This window comes from Bactrocera oleae, chromosome 2, assembly GCF_042242935.1.
Source record: "Bactrocera oleae isolate idBacOlea1 chromosome 2, idBacOlea1, whole genome shotgun sequence".
Classification (NCBI taxonomy): domain Eukaryota; kingdom Metazoa; phylum Arthropoda; class Insecta; order Diptera; family Tephritidae; genus Bactrocera; species Bactrocera oleae.
The window spans coordinates 14,424,953-14,444,667 of record NC_091536.1 but is presented as its reverse complement, the minus strand read 5'-3'; the positions used below and the strand labels follow the sequence as shown (position 1 = coordinate 14,444,667).

The following is a 19,715-nucleotide window of genomic DNA, read 5'->3' as shown; positions in this document are numbered from 1 at the left end:
GGAGCTGTAAAAATGTTTTGTTTTTTTATTTGATTTATTGGGGAAAACAGCTGTTTGTAAACATAACACCATGCAATATGCTTACAAGGTTGCATTTGATATATTAATTTTGATGGTAAATAGGTTTTTTAAATACCTTACAAGTATAAAGGAGATAAATATTGTAACGGTTTTCTCGATAAATCGTCTACCTTGTAACTTGTATTCGCTCACAGGATTGTTAAATAAAAGTCCAAATCTAATAACTATAGAAAGAATTATCTTAATTTCTAATTCCACCAACTTAACGCTTTACTACTTATTACCCGAATTTACAACATCCTACTTATATTTTAATAACTCTCTACACGGAAGCGCTCTAACTAGAACTGTGTCTGCTGCACTATCCGGCAGCCCTTATATAATAGATTTTTAAATAACATCGCCACTAGAACATTCTGGCAACTACGAATTCGTTGTTAGGTTGATTCTGGCAATTTATCATCGATTTGATATGGTTCTATCATCCGTGGTCATCACAATATTATATTAAAATCTTTTTTCTTTTACTTATTTATAATACATTATTTCTTTATATATGCTCTAAAATATTCGCAATTATTTTTATATGGTTAATTTAACCTTAGAGTGACGAGCAATAAGTGCCGTTTCACATGGGGACGCAAAAGAGTCTCATACCAGTTTATTGTTGGTGAGGGGACGACGAGGAAAGACGAAAGGACCGTGCCACTCGTGTTCGGGTGGCACGCTTTGTGTTCTTGTTCGTAACAGCTCGCTGCTACCCTTTTCAGCATTCCTTTTCACTTTCAAATCCTTTGAATGGTTGCAAGAGCGCTCGGTTTCAAATGAATTCGATCGCAAATTTGAGTTCTGTTATCTATTTTTGTATGTAATATGCAAATACGTATGCATAGAATAATAGAAATATTATGACAAATTGTAAATAAGGAGAAAATTAAGATTTAGATTATGGAGTAAAGAAATTATGAGTTTTTAATACTTAAAGATATTATAAATTTGGCTTTGAAAATATTAGTAGCGGATATTCAATACATTCTTGTGGATTAGGGAATTCCCGTCTTTAGTATTTTTTTGAAACTATTTAGCGGGTAGGTACTTGTATTATGCATATTGTTCTACCATATTCATGGTAATTCATTGCAAGCAAAATGTGTGACCATCATCTCAACATACAAATGAAATACGCAGCACGCAGTGTTGCGCAGGCGAACCGCACAAATATTTACGAACATTTTGTGAAAAGGAATGCAGAAAAACTAGACTCGAGTTGCTGGACTCTTTTTGACCGTGTGAATGCCCAGAGCGACACCAAAAGAAAATTTGAAAAACATCAGACTCTTTTGCATCCCAATGTGAAACGGCACTAACTTATATTTATATTTATGATTTATATCAGCTTAAGCAATGTACTTAACGGCTACATTCCATAAGTTTTGATTAAAAACACTTAAGGCCCAGAAAACAAAGAGTAAACCTCAATGGACGCTTTGCTTTTAGTGTTTCTCTCTAGCAAAAATTGCGAAGGTTGCTTGCTCGACCCTGACTTTCTTCACAAATTTGCAATACACTCACATTCTCATTTTTGGAACTTGAACGCCGACTTGATATCAATTTTTCCTCTCAAGTCGTGAGGCAAATTACATGCTGGGAATATTTCGTTATATTTATGTATTGATATAAAAATATAAGTACATATTATATTATTAATTTCGTGCAAAATTAAAAAAAAAAATGTAAGGTATTTAAATAAATTTAATAAGTGGTTTGTGTTATCAACTTGAAAGCAAATTATTGATCGTGTAACTACTGCGATAATATAAATAATATGCGCATAAAAGTTAGTGATCATTATTGAAGCTCTTATCTGAGCGAAATTTTTTCCAAGGAAATCAATTTTTATATCGTTTTTTTGATAGAATTTTCTACTGAATACCACCTAATATTTTGTCATATAAAAGGCTTTTAAATTATAGCTTGGCAACTCTCTGTGCTGAATCTATTTTTCGGTACTTGCTGGATATCTGTATAAAGTCGCCATTTTTTCTTGCGCACATTGTTAATCAGCCATTCTTGTGAAATCTATGCATAGAATAGAAATTTAATAGAAATAAAATAATTTTATGACTTAAAAATCATGCAAAACTAAGTATACATACACAATAAAAAATTCATATTTGTAAATTTACAACTGCATATAAAGAATCTCTTCGTAAGAGTTTGGCTTTCAGAGCCAGTGGAAATTTTTTTGCGGTGTCCACCGCAGTACATCAATCAAAGTGGAAGTAAAGAGAGATAATCAATAATAATTAAATTAGCCTACGTTTCGAAGGTAAGATTTATTAAATAGACGTTTGTAAAAATTTGTTTTAAATATTGATTGTATATGTATGTAGATATTGTGTGTACACGCCATTTTGTACATGATGGCCTTGAAGATAGTAGGAACAATACATACTAAAATGTATACACACTAAGCCAGGGCAGTTTACGTCATCTAATATCTGTTAATTCCATTTTCATTTCAATTAAAATTTCCATTTTCATTGAAATATCTTAATATTTACCAGACAAAGATCTAGACTTTTTATTAATTTTTATATCAATGTAATGATATCTTTTATTATTTTATCCCAACCTAATGTATATATCTAGATAGAATAGTCATCTGCAATTACGGAAATATCTATTTTTAACTAAATGCATACATACAATTAAATTATATTTTTTTCGCTAACATTAGTACTGTTTTAAATTTATTAATGTAGGATAATGTAGGTAAAAAAATTTAAAAAAGCATTATAAAAATGGCAACAAAGTCGGGGTTTAACCCTTTAAAAGTATTTCACTAGTTAAAATTTAAAATTTTGTTACCTGATTTTCATCAATCACTGAGATCCTGTCTATAAATACTGAACATTTCTTTGATTTATTTCAGTTCCAAACAAATATTGCTACAGTTTACACTCAACGCGATACACATACGTTCCAGTGAATTAAAATAACTAAAATTACGTCAAAGTTATAAAGTAAACAATTTAAAAATTTACCTACAATAATGTCGGCATCAATAAGCAAAATTCATGTCACCAGTTCGACCGGTTTGTCTTTGAATGAACGTTTTACGGCAGTGCAGGATCGCCGTCGCGAAGTACCCGAACGCATTTTGCGTCCAACTCGCGACACATCTGTCGCCAATCGTCGTTTATTGCAGCAGCTAGCTAGACGACATAAAATGCAAGCAGCACTTAAATTGAAACGCGTACGTAAATGGTCAAAATTAATAGTCATTTGATGGGAACATTCAGCAAAGTGGTTGGCTAAAAAACACAATTTTACATTAAAAATATGAGAATAGAAAATGAATGGTTAATACACAGATGTGTTGTGATACACTATCGAAACTTCAAGAAATGTATAAAAAAGGAAACGTTGCAAATCAAATGCATTCCTAAAAGTGTATTTTTGACACCCAATTCTATACTAAGTTTGTGAGTAGCGCGCCGTTCGTTTCTGCATGTGGTTTTCAATATTTCTCGTAGGAAAAGGTGAATTACCTAGGCGAGCGGGTGCTAATATAGAATGCATCATGTGAACGTGTTTTGAGGGGAATGCATTTACGCAGTTATTGAAAACGACAGATTTGATTCCTGTTCATTTATCGCAAAAGGAAAACCGACATTTGATGAAGAAAAGGGAGTTCTATGATGTACCTATGTGTTACTGTAAGGACACTGGAAGGGAAGAATTTGTGCATTTATGGAGATATTATTAAAATGTATTTAATCAGTTTAAATGACTGATGGCAAATCATCCTCAAATGAATTGGATATTTGGAAGTACCCATATCAACTTCATCCTTTCTTTATACTGGCTTTGTGCAAATCTTTGTCAGTTGAGTCACTAGTGATTGTATATAAATAAGGAGACAAAAGACAAAGAAATCAGGACGTCATTTTAAAAACCTTTCGGGAATGTTTCATGCTGGTACTAAAACAACTACAAATAAATTCTGTTCCTGCAAGACTCTTCAACAACTATAAATAAATTCTGTTCCTGCAAGACCCTTCAAGGACTTGAGGTCACTTTAAATTACATGCTGGTGGATAACGAATAAATGAAATTAATTATTCAGCAAAATATTTTCGTCCTTTACTTCGGCAGCAATTTCGTTTTCTGACCAGAAATACTATTGTATTTTTTACTAACATAAACCAATCGTTTGGAATTTTTTCCTTTTTTGAACACAAACATTTCAATTAAGCTACTCTGACACATAATCAACCTCACACATCAACTTATTCTAATCAATTGTAGAATTGGGTGATAGAAGTTAAGTAAGCTACTCCACAATAATATATAGTGCTCGCTAAAACAAAACGTTAGCCAATAAACAGACAGCCAACCAATATTGCTCAATTAAAGTCATGTAGACGTAAATGGAAAAACACTAAACGAATCAACGTTTAATTTTGAAAATTTCTTCTAATTCACACCCTGTGTGGATCTTACAGAGAAGCATGCGTCCAATTGGAGGAAGTGTAGCTATGAGACGCGGCACGATCAAGGCCTTGCGTGTAGCAGCTAATGGAAAACCGATCCGTACCAACAGCCTGACCACAGTAGCAACGTAAGAATAAAATTTATATACATCATATATTATCTCCAACAAGACGTGCCACAGCAAGACTGTTGCATGTTAACTTGCCATACAACAAAAGGCATGAATCTAAATATTTTACAAAAAATAAAAGTATGGCAACTGCGCACCATACAAGAATTTTGTACAAAAGCTCCTATATGAATGTCATTGACTATATTCTACTTTCTTCAAACCCTCATCCAAAATACAGAATGGAAGCCGATTTGATTACGAACAATCAACGCAACTTAAACAGATCCCTACGTCGAGCGAATTCTGTTTCGAATCGTTTGGGCCGCCCACTAGTAGGCGGTGCTGCTCAGCGTATTGCCCAACGACGTTTACAACGTGCATTGCCCGGTGCAATCATACCGAATGAAATGCAAAGGCGTGGTCGCTCACGCAGTCGTTCAAGAGCGCCGATGGAGGTTATAAATTTGACCCGTAGTCGTTCACGCAGTCTCGGACGTTCTCTCCCAGCAGGCGTTCAATTGCGTGGTCGCTCCCGTTCACGTGTACGTTCACGCAGTCGTGTCAATGCTGTCGCCAGAACTAATATACCAGTAAAAGCCCGCTTGGGTGTTCGTCCTGGAGCTATTGCACGCCGTCGACGTAGCCAAAGTGCTGTACGCGGCGTTGCACAAGGACGCATACAACGTCGACGCAATTCAAATGTTGCTGCTGGAGTTGCTGGACGTACAACTAACGCTGGGCGCCAACGGGGAAGGTAAGACACAAGCAAATATTAAGAATCATAAGAATATCAGTATATAGTATTGAGATTATAACTTTACACATATATTAACAATAATTTTTTTTTCTTCTTCAAGAACCATGACTAGAAACGCAAACGCTATAGCAAACGCAGCTGGTCGTTCACGCTCACGCACTCGTATTGGCGTACAGGCACGCGCTCAATCGCGTGCACGCTCACGTACTCGTGGGGGATCTGTTGTGGGTCAGCGCAATGTAGGATCGGTACAGGGTAGTCGCATACGTGGCCGCAGTCAACAACGGCGTGGGGGACGTGGTGCAATAGCACAAAGAAATGGTAAAACTAATGGTAATAAGAATGGACATCAACAACAGCAACAGCAGCGACGTGGTCGTAGTCGCAGCCGTGGTGGACGCGGTGGCCGTAATCAAGGTAAAAACTAACCAAGGCGTGTTGTAAATGCACACGCTACGTCTGGAATTGCGGTATTCAAGTGTGGAAAATACGTTAGCATATTGCTTAAATTTGCATATGATCTTAAAATTATTTTACATTACTAACTTTTAAATTTCTTTAGGTAAAACTGCTAAACCAGAGGTTGATAAGGATAAGCTCGACAAGGAGTTGGACCAATATATGGCCACAACAAGAACTGAGAGTAGTGACTTTCTGCTAAGGAATTAGGTCACTTAGCGTATTAGCATAACCACCGTGAAATATATACATAGAATAGTTTAAACATAATATTTATTATTTTACATAAAACAATTTGAAGAGTGTGTACGTTTCTTTTAATACGTAAAATATTTCAACTCTTAGTTAAGTAAAAGCAGTGAAAACTGCATAATCAAACCTATGTATATAAATAAAGTAATTTACATTAAGATCTTACCTATTAGTACTGCGTAACAATTTTGTAAAATCCTTTATTATCTCAAAGGAAATTTGAATTTAATATACTTTATTGTTGCCATTAACAAATAAATGATATGCAGCATAAAAAATTCATAAGTTTTATTTAACAATTTTTTTTAAATAAACAAAAAATAGGTTAATTTTGGCTACATATATGTATATATCCTTCACAGTTGCATGTATCTATAACATTTGTGTACAGCTTAACCTGGCAACGTAAACTGCCAAGGGATGCTAATTTTTTCAAGCCACAAAGTTTGTTATGAATAGCCTTCAAAAGAAATTTTGTGTGGAGATCAGTTTGTCTCTACGACAGTAAATGCTATTTGTAGATTGTAGCGTTGCATTCAATAACCTAATTTTGATCGCCCGATTTTTATGACAGCTATTGTAGTACGATTTGAATAATTTTTTCGGAGATTGTACCATTGCCTTGGACAATAATCCATGGCAAATTTAGTGATTAATGATTTTGATCGGCTGCAATTTGCGATCGTGATCCGTCCTGATGAATATGTTTGGAGATTGTAGCGTTCTCTACTTAAACATTTGTCAAAATTTTTGAATTTATTTAACATTGGTCAGAAACTAATTTAACAATTCTGTTTTTTATCGCTGCAGCAGTTCGAATGTCGTAAAATGTGTATAAACCACTGTAATTGGCTACAAAAAGGTACACGCTCACACTAATATATGTAAGAACATGCATATGTGCACGTATGCATGATTATGCTTGACCTTCTGCTATAAGCTGCCTTAACAGGTATATACCGTCATAAATGTGTAACATTGTAGTTTTTGAAGGAAAATACGTTGTATACACCATAAAATTAACTTCTGCCTGGCGTATAAAAACTTATAAGGGAACATATACATATGTTCATCACGGAATATGTGGGAAGTAACCGTCTATACAGTTTTTCCTTCCTTCGCCTTTTTATTATTATTTTTTTGCCGTGAAAGGATTAAAGAAATAGTAAAATACAGGTAAACGGTGTAAAATGGTGTTGCAAAATGTCAAACAGCACAATATAATTTGTTTTCTTTTTAAACTCTGAACATGGTAAGTTTCCAACAAAGCATTTAACACCCAGAAGAAAACATTTGAGACCTTTTAAATAACATATATACATACATGTATATCTACAAATTATCGGCATGACGAACTGAGTAGATTTAGCCATGCCCGTCTGTCTGTCTTGAGCTAGTACCTCAGTTTTAGAGATATCGAAATTTTACACACGTCCTTTTCACACCAAGAAGCTGCTCTTTTGCTGGAACCGCCGATATCGGATCATTTTATTTACAGTTTTACTAAAAAAATAAAGAATTAATTAAATTTAATTTTTTTCTCGAACTCTTTGTGTGTCAGCCCAACAAAAAAATAAACTTCATGAAAACGATCCAACCTAGTGTACTACTTTTTTTCTTTCTGGCTTTGTTGTACAATTTCAATTGCCGAAATAAATCTAAGAATAATATTGCATAACTTTTTTGCTTCTATAGCACACTAGACTTAATCAAGAAAACTTAACTATGACAGGATGTGGAACAAACGCAAATATTTGCATCAAAAAGTGTAAAAATATAACGACACTTATAAATACATATACATATATATATAAATGTCAAACTTGGTCAATGAAAATATGATGCTATAATAAAATCAAAGCTCTGCGTTATTTTTATAGATATTTACACAAGTTTACTTCACACAAAGAAAGATGTGATGCAAAAGTTGTTTGCTAGTTGTAATACAAATTGTAGCAATCAAGTATTTTTTATTACTGAGCTCAACTGTTTTTCTGCGAAAATTTAATCAACTCCTGTGTGGAATCTTGTGTGCATCCATATGTACGTATCTACATGCATACAATATTACTTAAATAAATCCCTTTGCCTTAAAAAAGATATATGAAAGAGTGGCATTTAATAATACAATACATATGTATGTCCATATATATGCATGTGTAACCTTTTACAACAAAAAAAAAACAGCATTACAGTAAATTTTCACAAAAAAATGTGGAACGCTTCACGATTTTGCGTGTCATCCTTGCGCAGGGGCCATGCTAATCTTCTCTGTATCGTTCCAATTTTAGTATATGTTCTGCCGAAGCAAGAACAAATGTAATTGGGAAGTTACGGTACTTATATCATTCGCTTAACGAAAATGCAACTGCGAATTATAATTCTCACTCAGGCAACGAACGAAAAATGTGTAAGCAAAAAATGCAAAATGTATAACTGTAAGAGGAAGAAAAGTGTGAAAGAGAGAGTGAGCGGGACGAAACATTTTGTGATCACGTTTTCGTACCTACGTAAATGGACATTTAAAAGCTTTTGCATTTACATCCAAGTATTTGTAATATATTTGTAATATATACAAACATTTATTAAAAATGTATGTGCATTTTAAATTAACTAATGCGATACATTCTTGGTAAACTCAAAATAGTAATTTAAATACATTATCATGCAATTACATATTCACAAAGAGAAATATTTTTTTAGCTATATATAATACTAGCTTTTACCCGCGGCTTCGCTCGCATCGAATCCATCAAATAAATAACTGATATCATTATAGTAAATATGGATCCAAATCATTGTGACTGTGTAACATTCGTTGAATTTTTAATAATGTTTCTCTTTCTACTCCATCTATATACTGGCAACGACGATTTACTTCATTTTGCTCATCACCCATAAAATACACCTGCAAAAATTTATGCTGATCATTATTTCCTGGAAATAGTATAATTACATTGAGCCAATAACAATTAAGGGATGATTAGAATACTCAACTAAAGGATCATATTGAAAACCAGTACCATTAAATACAGACCAATTCTTAGTTATGAAATTACGACGACGCGTGGTTCTTACTTCTACTTTATTTCGTAGAATTTCTTGACAGCGCCGATTTCCGCTTTCGAGGCATTTTTATATTTAATAAGAGTAACTAATAATATTTGTGTTATTTCTCTGATTTAAGTTTTTTATACATTTATGTTTTCTTTTATTTTTAATTTTTCCGACAAACAATCATTTCTGCCAAACTTTTTTTTTCAATTTCAAAATTTTCAAATTTATTTTCCAAACATATATAATCTTCCAAAATAATTTTTTTAATAATCCGTAAAAAATTTATAAATTTGGTAATAAAAAGTATCCTATGTTCATTTTGACACCTCTAAGAGTATATGTACAAAATTTCATGATGATCTGTTAAGTAGTTTTTGCGTGAAAGCTTAACAAACAAACGGACTTTCGCATTTATAATATTAGTATAGATGATTGTGTGCACTAACAACCGACTTTGAAGAGTGACGAAACGAACGTTGTAGTCTTGATACCAAAACAACTAGTGCTCTCTAAGCCGAGCTAACTAATTCAAATAATTTTAATTATAATACCCTACACAAATACAAAAGATTCCTTACAAGAACTTCGATCGGTCAATTTGTATGCCAGTTATAGGCTATAGTGACGCGATCTGAATAATTTCTTCGGAGATTGCACCGTTGTCTTGGAAAATAACCCATGCCAAAGTTGGCGAAGATATCTCGTTAAATGAAAAAGTTTTCTAAACCAGCACTTGATTCAGACAGCTCAGTTTGTAGGTATGACAACTATATGCTATATTGAATCGATATCGACAGTTCTAACCTACAAATGAGCAGCTACTTAGAGAAAAAAAAAACGTGTACGAAATTTCATATCGACGGACAGTCGAACATGGATAAATCGACGCAGCTCGTCATACTGATCATTTATACTCGTATATGTATATATTTTATAGGGTCTCCGACCTGTTCTGTTCAGGATAAAAAGACGCTTTCGTTTTCTTCCAAAAAAAAAAAAAAAAAAAAAAAAAAAACAAAAGAGACAAAGAGAAAATATAACCACAAGGTTTGGTATAGTGAGTTGGAGGAAAGGTATAAACCGGTTATATTTATGGTAACACATTCGACTATACCATATTAGTTGAAGCTTAGTAAGTTTATTAAGTTGTTTCAGATATTGTAAAATATATACTGTAAAAGGTGAAACGGAGGGACAGAAATTCGAGAAATTTTTGAGAAGCTAGAGAAAATGTAAAAAATGTATATTAAAATATTTTTAAATCAATCACAATTATCAATTTATAAAATATTAAGGAAATTATTGTCTTTCCAGTAAGCCTTGCAATCAAGCGAATCGACATCTGCAGTGCCATCTCTTTGACATTTATCCGTTATTACACAAAAAACAAATAAAAGCACAAACAATATTTAACTGCAGTACAAAAATCTAAAGACGCATAAATTCTAAATAAACAATTTTGAATATTTTACACAAATACGCAATACACAATGCCTAATCTCTGTCATCAATCTTCAATTGTGGCATGTTGGCAGGAAACAAGGCTTAAGACCTCCGCACGCAATCAAATATAAACAAATAAATACATATGTACCAATGAATTACATAAATGGCAAGTGAAACACTTGCAAATACAAGTGGTTAATCCTTGTGTCACTCAAAGCCGCCCTTGATTCTTGGTGTACAAAAGCTAAAATCTGGTATTTAGTTGAACAAACATATTTACATATATAATACTTGCATATGAAAATGCTTCCTTACAATTGCATAACTGTATTGTCTGATGAAATATTGGCATATTCGATTTACACTTCTATTATGGATTTGCATTTGGTATATACAATAGCTTCTCAGTCGACACTTTCGCTTTGTGGTTGATTGGTGTGGCTTTAACTGAGCGTCCTAAGCTAACAGTTGCCAATAGGGGCTTACATATATACACTCATATATTTGAGATTTGCGAATAATGGGTGTTTCGAAAAGTTTAGCAACAAATTACTGTTAGTTGAATGGGAGATGTTTTACTGAGAGACACCAGTGGCAGTAGTTATCAATTCATAGATTTAATAACGATTAAAATAGCATAATGATGATCTTCATTTTGAAGACTGTGCGCTACAGGCGACATATTGTCACAAGAGTCGGTACTATGAAATTTGAGGGAACACAGCTTGACTTTTGCTGTTGTCAAGTGGAGTTCATCAAGGATTCGAGCAGGTTTATTACTGCTACCTCTGCTTCAGCTGCTGATAATTGCGCTACTGCGGAATAGAAGGAAGAAGATAAAAAGCAGAACTCGGAGTCAGAAGATGACGACGATGTGGGTTTTGGTCGCTTTGGCTAAACATCTCAGCATTAAAGTTGTTGTAAATCTCATTATTCAAAATAATTTGGGTATGTATATGTATATTATGAGTCTTAACTCTTGAAGATTGGTCATCAGGAGCCGGACTGCTTAAACTGAATATTATGCTTTGTTCAATACTGGATTTCCACGAAGATCTGATTTCTTAATATCGACAGGAAAGCTTTGAGTTGCATTTAAAAGTGGCGCTATCAGTCAAAAGCACTATTGGACCCGGTATTAGTGAACTCGTTTTCTTTTTCCAGTAGTAAGAACATGGATTCGCAAAATGTTCAACTTGATCATCATTTTCTAGCTGTTGTTGATTGACTGTTTGAAATCTTAGACCGTTGAGTCTATTACACATTTTGACTAATAGACATAGACGTTATTATAACATATTAGCGATGTTTTGGTCCATTTTTTCTTTTTCGAGAGGCAAAATAACGATTAAGTCCTTCAATCTTCATCTCTTCCAAGTTCTTTGATTATATTAACATAGTTTCGAGTTCATTCTGATAGACTTTAATTTCATATTGTTAATAGTGCCTCGAGTGAAAAAATATCAAAACAGATTTTTCAAGTAATTCTAGACTTTGCGTAACGTCGTCCGCTAAGATTAGTGTGAAATGATCATCGAGGCGAAAAAAATTTCGTGAAACGAAATTTCAAAACTACTGCGGAATTTTAAGAGATTTGCCTGGAAATTTTTCTTTTCCATCATATTTTAAATCAAATATACTTTTATGCGCACTAACGGTTTTACGCATAGTTCAGTATATTCCTATTCATTTATATTCGCATGTAAATGTGAGCGGTAAGGTATTAGGAAAACAGGTTAGCAGCTGTTAGACTATTTCATTTTAATTTCATTTGATTTATTATCTACACAAGGGTTTCTTTGTCTGAATTTGTAATTTATTCAGCATCCTTCACAGCTACTCTTAAATTCGTATGCGGTTTCTATGCTTGGTTCCACGGAGCCAGTGTATGAGTTGGGTTGTCGGTGGTTACATTGAAATAAATTTTGCGGTGAGGAATATTTACATATTTACATAAGCAAATATGTATGTTTGCTAAAAGTTTTTGCCTTTTCACTAACCTCTGTTTGACACCTTCAAAATGGTGTTAATTGATTTGTTTTTGAAATTGACTTAAATCGAGCATACACAACACAACTACTACAGAATATATAAAAATTTTATGCTGAAAAGTAGATAACGTTTTCGAAAGTCAAGTTTGGGCAATTTCATTACCAAAAAAACGAGTAATTTTGTTTAGGGAAGGGGAAAATGTTGGCATATGTATATTTTATTATTGGGGACGTCTTTAGAATTATGGAATTTTCTAGTAGCTGTCAAAATAGTTGTTACTGTTTTAGGGTACAAGCTGTCAATTGATGACAATGACAGTTATCGCTTGACAGCTGGTTTGACTGTTATTGCTCTAGGAAATTCTATATCTCTGGTAAATATTCTTTATGTATGTGTTCGCATTTGACGAGCAAAGATTAACATTGGAAGCGCGTGGAAATTTATTCGTAAACTCGGGATACTGTCAGACTTCCCAGCAGTCAGAAAAAAATTACTTTCTTTCATATAAAGCAGTCATACCATACGCCAAGAATTCCATCTCAAAAGCCAAACAACAGACAATTTTCGAACGAATAAAGGTAAAATATTGGCCAATACATTAATTAATCGGACTTTCATTAGAAATGAAAAAAAAGCTCGAAGTTTTTAAAAAATATTATTTATTTAAGCGATGAGAAAATACATACTTCGTCAGGTCCGTTGCATGACTAATATGTGGTGGTTGGCAGGATGCTGTTACTTTTTCTCACATTTAATTTGAGTAGCAGATTCTCCAGTTTTTGCTTCTCTCTACTCTGTTTCTAATCGTCAAGAGCGCAATTGAAGAGAATAATTATGAAAAGTGTAAGAAGTAGAGTTATGACATACTGAAAATAAAATATATACTAGAGTTTGAGAAGAAAATAAAAACCAGGTTCTTAATTAAACATAAAATTTTTTTTATAGTTTTTTATTTTATAATAATAAAGGTAGGTACTTCTGCATTCTTTTGATCAGCTAACTGAAGCTTACAAAATCGTATTTAGTCAAAAGATTGCCGTTCCGAAAACACGTGCGTGAAGCAGGAAATATTGCTTTAAATTTAATTGAACAATATTGAGTCAATGTCATTGAAAAATTATAAAAAAATTTACGGCACTTAACATAATTCGTTTTCTTTTCGCCGCCAAACTGTCTGATGCGAAGCTCATCGATTAAATGATAATACAGAAAAAACTGCCACAGTCTCTTCTCTTTCAAGGGGTTGCGGACAAATGATTTCCGTAGACTTTGTGTATTGTTTAGAGAGAAATTCAATATTAAAATGGACAGTAAATACTTTTATTTGATATGTACTCCTATCCACTTGCATTCTACTTGTACAGTATCCGTTAAAAGTTTATATACAAATTAATTTAGACTTTATACTTTAATTGAATTCTAATACTTAATATTAGGTCTAGCAAAAATAAATCCATTATTTTTGCATTAAATTCAAGGTTATATTTAGCACAGTTAGAATGTCTCGATTTAGGAGAAAAATGTATCGTTTTGTTCCTAAACTTATTGATACCTTGAAGGTAATTTCATAATGCCCCGCCCTAGAAATCGTCGTCCCTATTGGCAAAAACTGGGACAGTCGATTTTCACAAGCTTCTCTTAAGACAAATTTTTTAGGAGCAAAGTCATTCGCCATAGACAGGAAAATGTAGTAATCACTTGGTGCCAGGTACGAACTACAATGTGAAGGCATAAGATAAGTACCTTGCAACCAAACTTCCGGATCTTTTGATGATTCACTATCAATGTATGTCTACTAACCAAGCTACATGGTGTTGACATTCTTCTCTCTCTTCTCATTTTGGCATAAAGCTAAACGATTCTAGAGAATAACTTTTTTCAGACGGTCCAATTGTTGATAGTACAGGTCCGAATTATGAGTATGGTTGTCGAGGAGTAGCTCTTAGTAGAGGAAATTCTGTCAATCACACCAAACACATAGTAAAAGCTTTTTGATTATGAATCAAGATGTGGCTACCGTTTGCGCCGGTTCAGTACGATTCGATTATAATCGTTTTTGCTTAACGTTGTCGTAAGTGTCCACCAATAACCTTTCGCTTCAGAATTTTATTGAATTTGCTCCAATTCAGCAGTAATTTCATATTATTTGGAGGCGATTGTCCATTTAGGTGCTGAATCTACGACAAAAAAGCGGTCGGACGATCGGTAGGTCCCACAGAAAAATGGCACAAAGAGTCTGCTAAACATAAACCAAAGATCGAAGACTACGACCATGCAAGACCACTTTTCACGGAAGTGACCAAATCATAAGGCTGTGGAATTGGCGCTTTTAGTTGGAAATACTATAAAAAAAAATTAGGAAATCTAGTGCACCGCTATCTTTGCTTACACAGCTATTGCCGAAGCATACTTTTAGGCTTTTAATGCATTATTTTGGTATTTTTCAGGATAATTATTATGAAGTATTTCCTATGCTACCCAAAGTATTAAATTTAAGGTATATATGATTTTAGAGCTGACAATGGTATTGCTAATGAATCTAATTAATCTTAATGCTAGCTAAATTGCCTAAACAATAGAAATCTTGACTGTTAATAGGAACGTGGGAGTCCAGTTGATTTGAATATCGATAGTCCACTTCTTCTGTCAGATAGATTCGTATACCTTTTTTATTCAAACTGGAGAATGCGAAGCAATCGTCACGTTAGCTTGGGCTAATAATAAACTTCTGATGCAGTTTATGATGTTCTTAGTGTCTCTATGCACAGCCATATAAAATGTTTATACTTTAACGGAAACTCAAAGTGTATGTATAATATACAGAGCGTTCCATCTTTTGGCTCAAACTGTCTACATATCGATACATACACACAAATAACTCAGTGTTTGAGTATTGTAAAATTGATATGGCCTGTTGTGACATTTACTTGTTTGTGGGTCGTGCTGAACTACACCATGGCACGCACTCGGCTGCAAATGGAGCTATCGTTAAGCACACTCTTGTGCTGCACTCTCATTCGCCGAAGCATACTTTAATCGTGGATGTAAGCACTTTACAGCGCCACTTCAATTGTTGTAGTGAAGCTTAAACTTTAATTTTCGCTGTTCGTATATCTTTTATGAATGCAATTACACTTTTCAGCGTTGTTTATATAGCATTCGGGTGCATAAAACTAGCGGCGCTAAAATAGTTGTAAGATCACTCGCTCTGCATTCTGTACATTTTTTTGAGCGTTTGTCTTTCTTTCGTATATACTATTGTTGTTGTATGTGGTATTCCTGCTACGAACGTGTTTAACTTTTTTGTCTCAAGAGTTGTTGTTGTTTTCGGTGCTTTTCTTTGTCTTGCTCGCCATGTAAAATGCTTTTATGGACACTTGCTCTACTGTATGAAAATTTATATTTTACTGGATTTGTAATTAACTGCAACAGAAATAAGGTTATGGCTAGAAGAGTCCATACAAATGAACGTTGCCATTCATCTGCTGACAGATATTAACCCCTGTGTGCTTACAAAAAGCACACACGGTAACTACTTAGTTGTGTGGAGGAAAGGATTGAACAGGTTTATGTTCTACCTATAGCTCACACCCTAACTATCTCTTATTGTAGGTACGGACACAATATTTTCTAGAGATTAAAAAAAAAACAAAAATGATTGCAAAGTTATTTCGTTCCACAAATTCCAACATACAATCTAAGCCAATGAGAAATGTCCACCAAAAGTTCTAGAAAATAAGCAAAGACTTAAAAAGTTGGCGCTTTCCTTTAACAACAATTGATTTTAAGCTTATTGCTTCGAGTGATCTTTCCTTTGAAAGCATCTCCTGAGGAAAGTATAGAATTGTTTGCGTTACTTAATAAAACAAATAAGTTCGGTTGAGTTCCTAGTTTGCATATAAATTAATTATTTATTCTATTACATAAAGCCTATATCCAAATATTAGAGTTAAATGAGAATTTTATTAGCTTTTGGAATTGAGTTCCAAAGCATTGTATTCATTCGCACTAGGGGTGTAGGGATCCCTCGATGAATTCAGTATTTTATTTCCTTTCATAGAGAACATAGATCAGGTTTTTCCGATCAAAACAATCTGTTAACGATGGGTTAATTTGCACCCGAGTGGTTATGCAAGAAACATAACAATTAATAAGCTTCATTAAATACATAAATTTATCACTGCCTATTAATGAGCACAACGAAGAGAAAATGATGGTTGAATACTGTAAATATGATTTTATTTAACACAATAAAAGGCAATAAAGGAACGAATTCGAAAGTGTGAATGCATCGAGCAACTGAAAAAGACAAGATTTCTTTGAAAAGAATATATAATTTTAAGCAAATGTGGGAGAAAATCTCAGCCTTCTTTGCTTCGTAGAAATATAAAGAACAAAACATTAAAAAATATGAAAATTAAATTATTATATCCAGCCAGCTGGATGACTGCGCTTAGGTAATCAAACGTTTGACTGTTGTTCTTTGCTACATAGTTCGCTCATCGTGCTTGCCTCTGTTTCCCGACACTGTTTTAGCGAGGGCTGTCCAACGCTTGCGATTATTTGCTGAGTTGGCCATTTTGCCGTTACTTCATTCACTTTTTTCTTAGTCAGTTGACTATGACAGCTGTGTCAGGTGCTGTGCGAGTTAAAATTGATTGAAATCACTGCTAAGATTGGCCAAGTCCCCCGCACATAAACACAGATATCAACGCATTTCTTACAGCGACTGGGAAATACGCGTATTGCTTTTTCTTGCTTTACCGTATTGTTTTTGTCGTTGTCAGAATGAGTAATGGTCATTATGAATGGTAGTGTAGTGTATAGAGCGAAGAAATGTGAGTTAACTTGAGTAAAAAATATTGATTTAATATTAAAGGATAACAGTTACGACAAAGTTCCATTAAGACTTAAAGTCAAATCGAATAAGTTAGACATCAAGTTGACTTGATTTCTAAGTAGTTAATAGAATGAAACTATTTTGTTACTTTTAAAAAATACTGTAGGATATACGAGTATATGTCGTATTTAATATTGAGAGAATTTTGAATAATGCCATCTTCCACCCACTAAAAATAGTCTGTGAAAAAATCACATGATAAGTGAAGACATCGGGAGATTACAAACAAACATCGCGAAAAAGAGGTGAATTTAGTCCTTATGTTAAACCACTAGTTTTTTGCACTTATCGAAAGTTCATAAGAACAACGGAGATTCAAATTGCAATACTAACTGTGTTCGATTAACTATATCCTATAGAGTTGCAAATCGAACAAGCAACTAATAGTAGTAATATGTAAGAGTCTGATGTTAAACATAGCGAACAGATAAGTGCCGATTCGAACACAGCTGCTAACCGTTATGTATTTAGGTTAAGTACAATACTATGTATATCATGAAACATGTACCCATTTGTACTACCTTAAACTAAACTCTTTTAACGTCAAGTGTTTTCATTCTAGAGCCAACCATAATGATGTAAATAATAGCTGCACGTTTGTGCGAACCTTTTGAAAGTTTAGAAATTAAGCCATCCTGTTAAGCACTATTCTATGGATAAGATGTCAATCACTCTGACATGAAAGAAGCGCATAAAGACCAAGTGACACTTCGGCAAAGTTGATGAAATATTCGAAAATGAAAAAGGTTGCCAAAAACAGAAAAAGCTACACCATGAGGGTTACTATTCACATTGTGAATTATGGCAATTAGACGCTGAAACATCAGGAAGCAATCAGAAATTATTATTATGATGAATCGAACAAACAATTGGTTTAAATACAATTTACAATTTAATTTCATATCAGAATCGTAACATTTTTTTGACCATGTTCGAACATCTTTATGGGTACCGAATATCATAATATAAGTCCTTCGTACAATAATTATCTATATAGAAGCATATTTTCAAAACAACTTGCATATATGTACTACAAGAAGTTCACTATGACTTCCAACATTTCCTATCTAAAATAATTACTCACCTTGAATTAACAAAATTAATTGAAAACCATAAGGACTCATTTTAAGACAGTGACAGTTTAATTACAGCTATGTACATGCTTTGACAAGTTACTTGAAGACTTACTTTAAATCCTGTGCTCTGCCCTATAATTCAACTTTTGAACTTAAAACATCAGCTTTGTCGGCAGTTTTACATTTTTAAACATAAATTCATGAACTCATTATGAATTAAATGAAAGCGCTCTTTTGTAATCACTATTCATTAAACTGCCAAACAAAACTTAATATTACCATCCTGCTTGCTTGCCAGCTCTCTGTTCAGAAAATTGAAGGAAATGCGATGACGTTATTTGTTGTTATTGTTATTATTTAATAGTTGACGGTTTTGCTCTTTAGTTCCTAGGCGAGTTCACTCATTTATGTCTAGGCAGATAAAAGTTTAATGTGTGTGTAAAGACTACGGTGATAAAGTAAAAATGTGGTACAATGTGGCAATAATAGCTGTAAAGTTTTAGTTGTTTGGTGCGGTGGCATAATTGATAAAGTTTTCATGGAAAATGTTATTAGAAATAACGTTTTAAACAGCACCCGAATAATACGAAATTTAATGCTTGAACTTGCATGATATTTGATTTAATAAGCTTATCTAATAATATATATATTTTTCTTTGAGAATATTTCATTGAAAAATTGTATTCCTTCTTCCACATATATTTACCTATCGTTGAACAGTTTATTTATAATAGCTTTACCAAATTTTGGAGAATGGTGATTCGAATAATCAATTGTTATAACTGAGTTGACCGTTATCAAATAGAGTAGAATAGCTAGCTGTTACATTACCTTACTGAGTTATACACCTACTTCTCTGCACTGTCAACAGTATAACAAATTATTGCACTCACTTATAAAACTTAAAAAAAAATAAGTATATGAAACTTTTTATATGGAACAAATCATCTAATATTGTTATACAAAAATAATGTTATTGTATATTTTTCTAACTAGTCTAGTCTTCTCTTTTACATGGAGGTTTTGTATTTTTTATTGTATCAGGTAATACAATTTCGTCTGAATACAATCCTAATGTTATAACATAATTAAAAATATATAGTAATGCTTGACAACTCTACTTTTTAAGCGATTTGAAGCATT

The 19,715-nt window shown here is 33.3% G+C and overlaps 1 protein-coding gene and 1 non-coding gene across 3 annotated transcripts; one reads left to right on the top strand and one right to left on the bottom strand.

The window, feature by feature from the left end:
- The first annotated feature begins 2,059 nt into the window (after nucleotides 1-2,059).
- On the top strand, nucleotides 2,060-6,379 carry LOC106619760 (uncharacterized protein DDB_G0287625). 2 transcript variants are annotated; one of them, XR_004979653.2, is made up of 6 exons: nucleotides 2,060-2,350; nucleotides 2,957-3,280; nucleotides 4,533-4,648; nucleotides 4,872-5,387; nucleotides 5,491-5,881; nucleotides 5,953-6,379. XR_004979653.2 is itself a non-coding variant. In XM_036378105.2 (6 exons), the coding sequence occupies exons 2-6, from the start codon at nucleotides 3,077-3,079 to the stop codon at nucleotides 6,057-6,059; spliced, it is 1,260 nt and encodes a 419-aa protein (XP_036233998.2). In that variant the 5' UTR covers nucleotides 2,062-2,350; nucleotides 2,957-3,076; the 3' UTR covers nucleotides 6,060-6,379. The 2 variants fall into 2 exon arrangements, 1 of the variants encoding a protein (XP_036233998.2); XM_036378105.2 differs by having other exon boundaries at nucleotides 2,062-2,350; nucleotides 5,491-5,807.
- Nucleotides 6,380-8,309: 1,930 nt separating this feature from the next.
- LOC118683796 (U6 spliceosomal RNA) lies at nucleotides 8,310-8,416 on the bottom strand. Its single transcript, XR_004979671.1, has one exon. It is a non-coding gene; the product is annotated as a U6 spliceosomal RNA (small nuclear RNA).
- Between the last annotated feature and the right edge of the window lie 11,299 nt (nucleotides 8,417-19,715).

What these genes read in the sequence shown, in the direction of transcription:
- LOC106619760 (XM_036378105.2), top strand. Translation starts at nt 3,077, where the DNA reads ATGTCGGCATCAATAAGCAAAATTCATGTCACCAGTTCGACCGGTTTG. An exon ending in CAGCACTTAAATTGAAACGC is followed by an intron (nt 3,281 to 4,532) that starts GTACGTAAATGG and finishes TGGATCTTACAG; the next exon opens with AGAAGCATGCGTCCAATTGG. An exon ending in AGCCTGACCACAGTAGCAAC is followed by an intron (nt 4,649 to 4,871) that starts GTAAGAATAAAA and finishes TCCAAAATACAG; the next exon opens with AATGGAAGCCGATTTGATTA.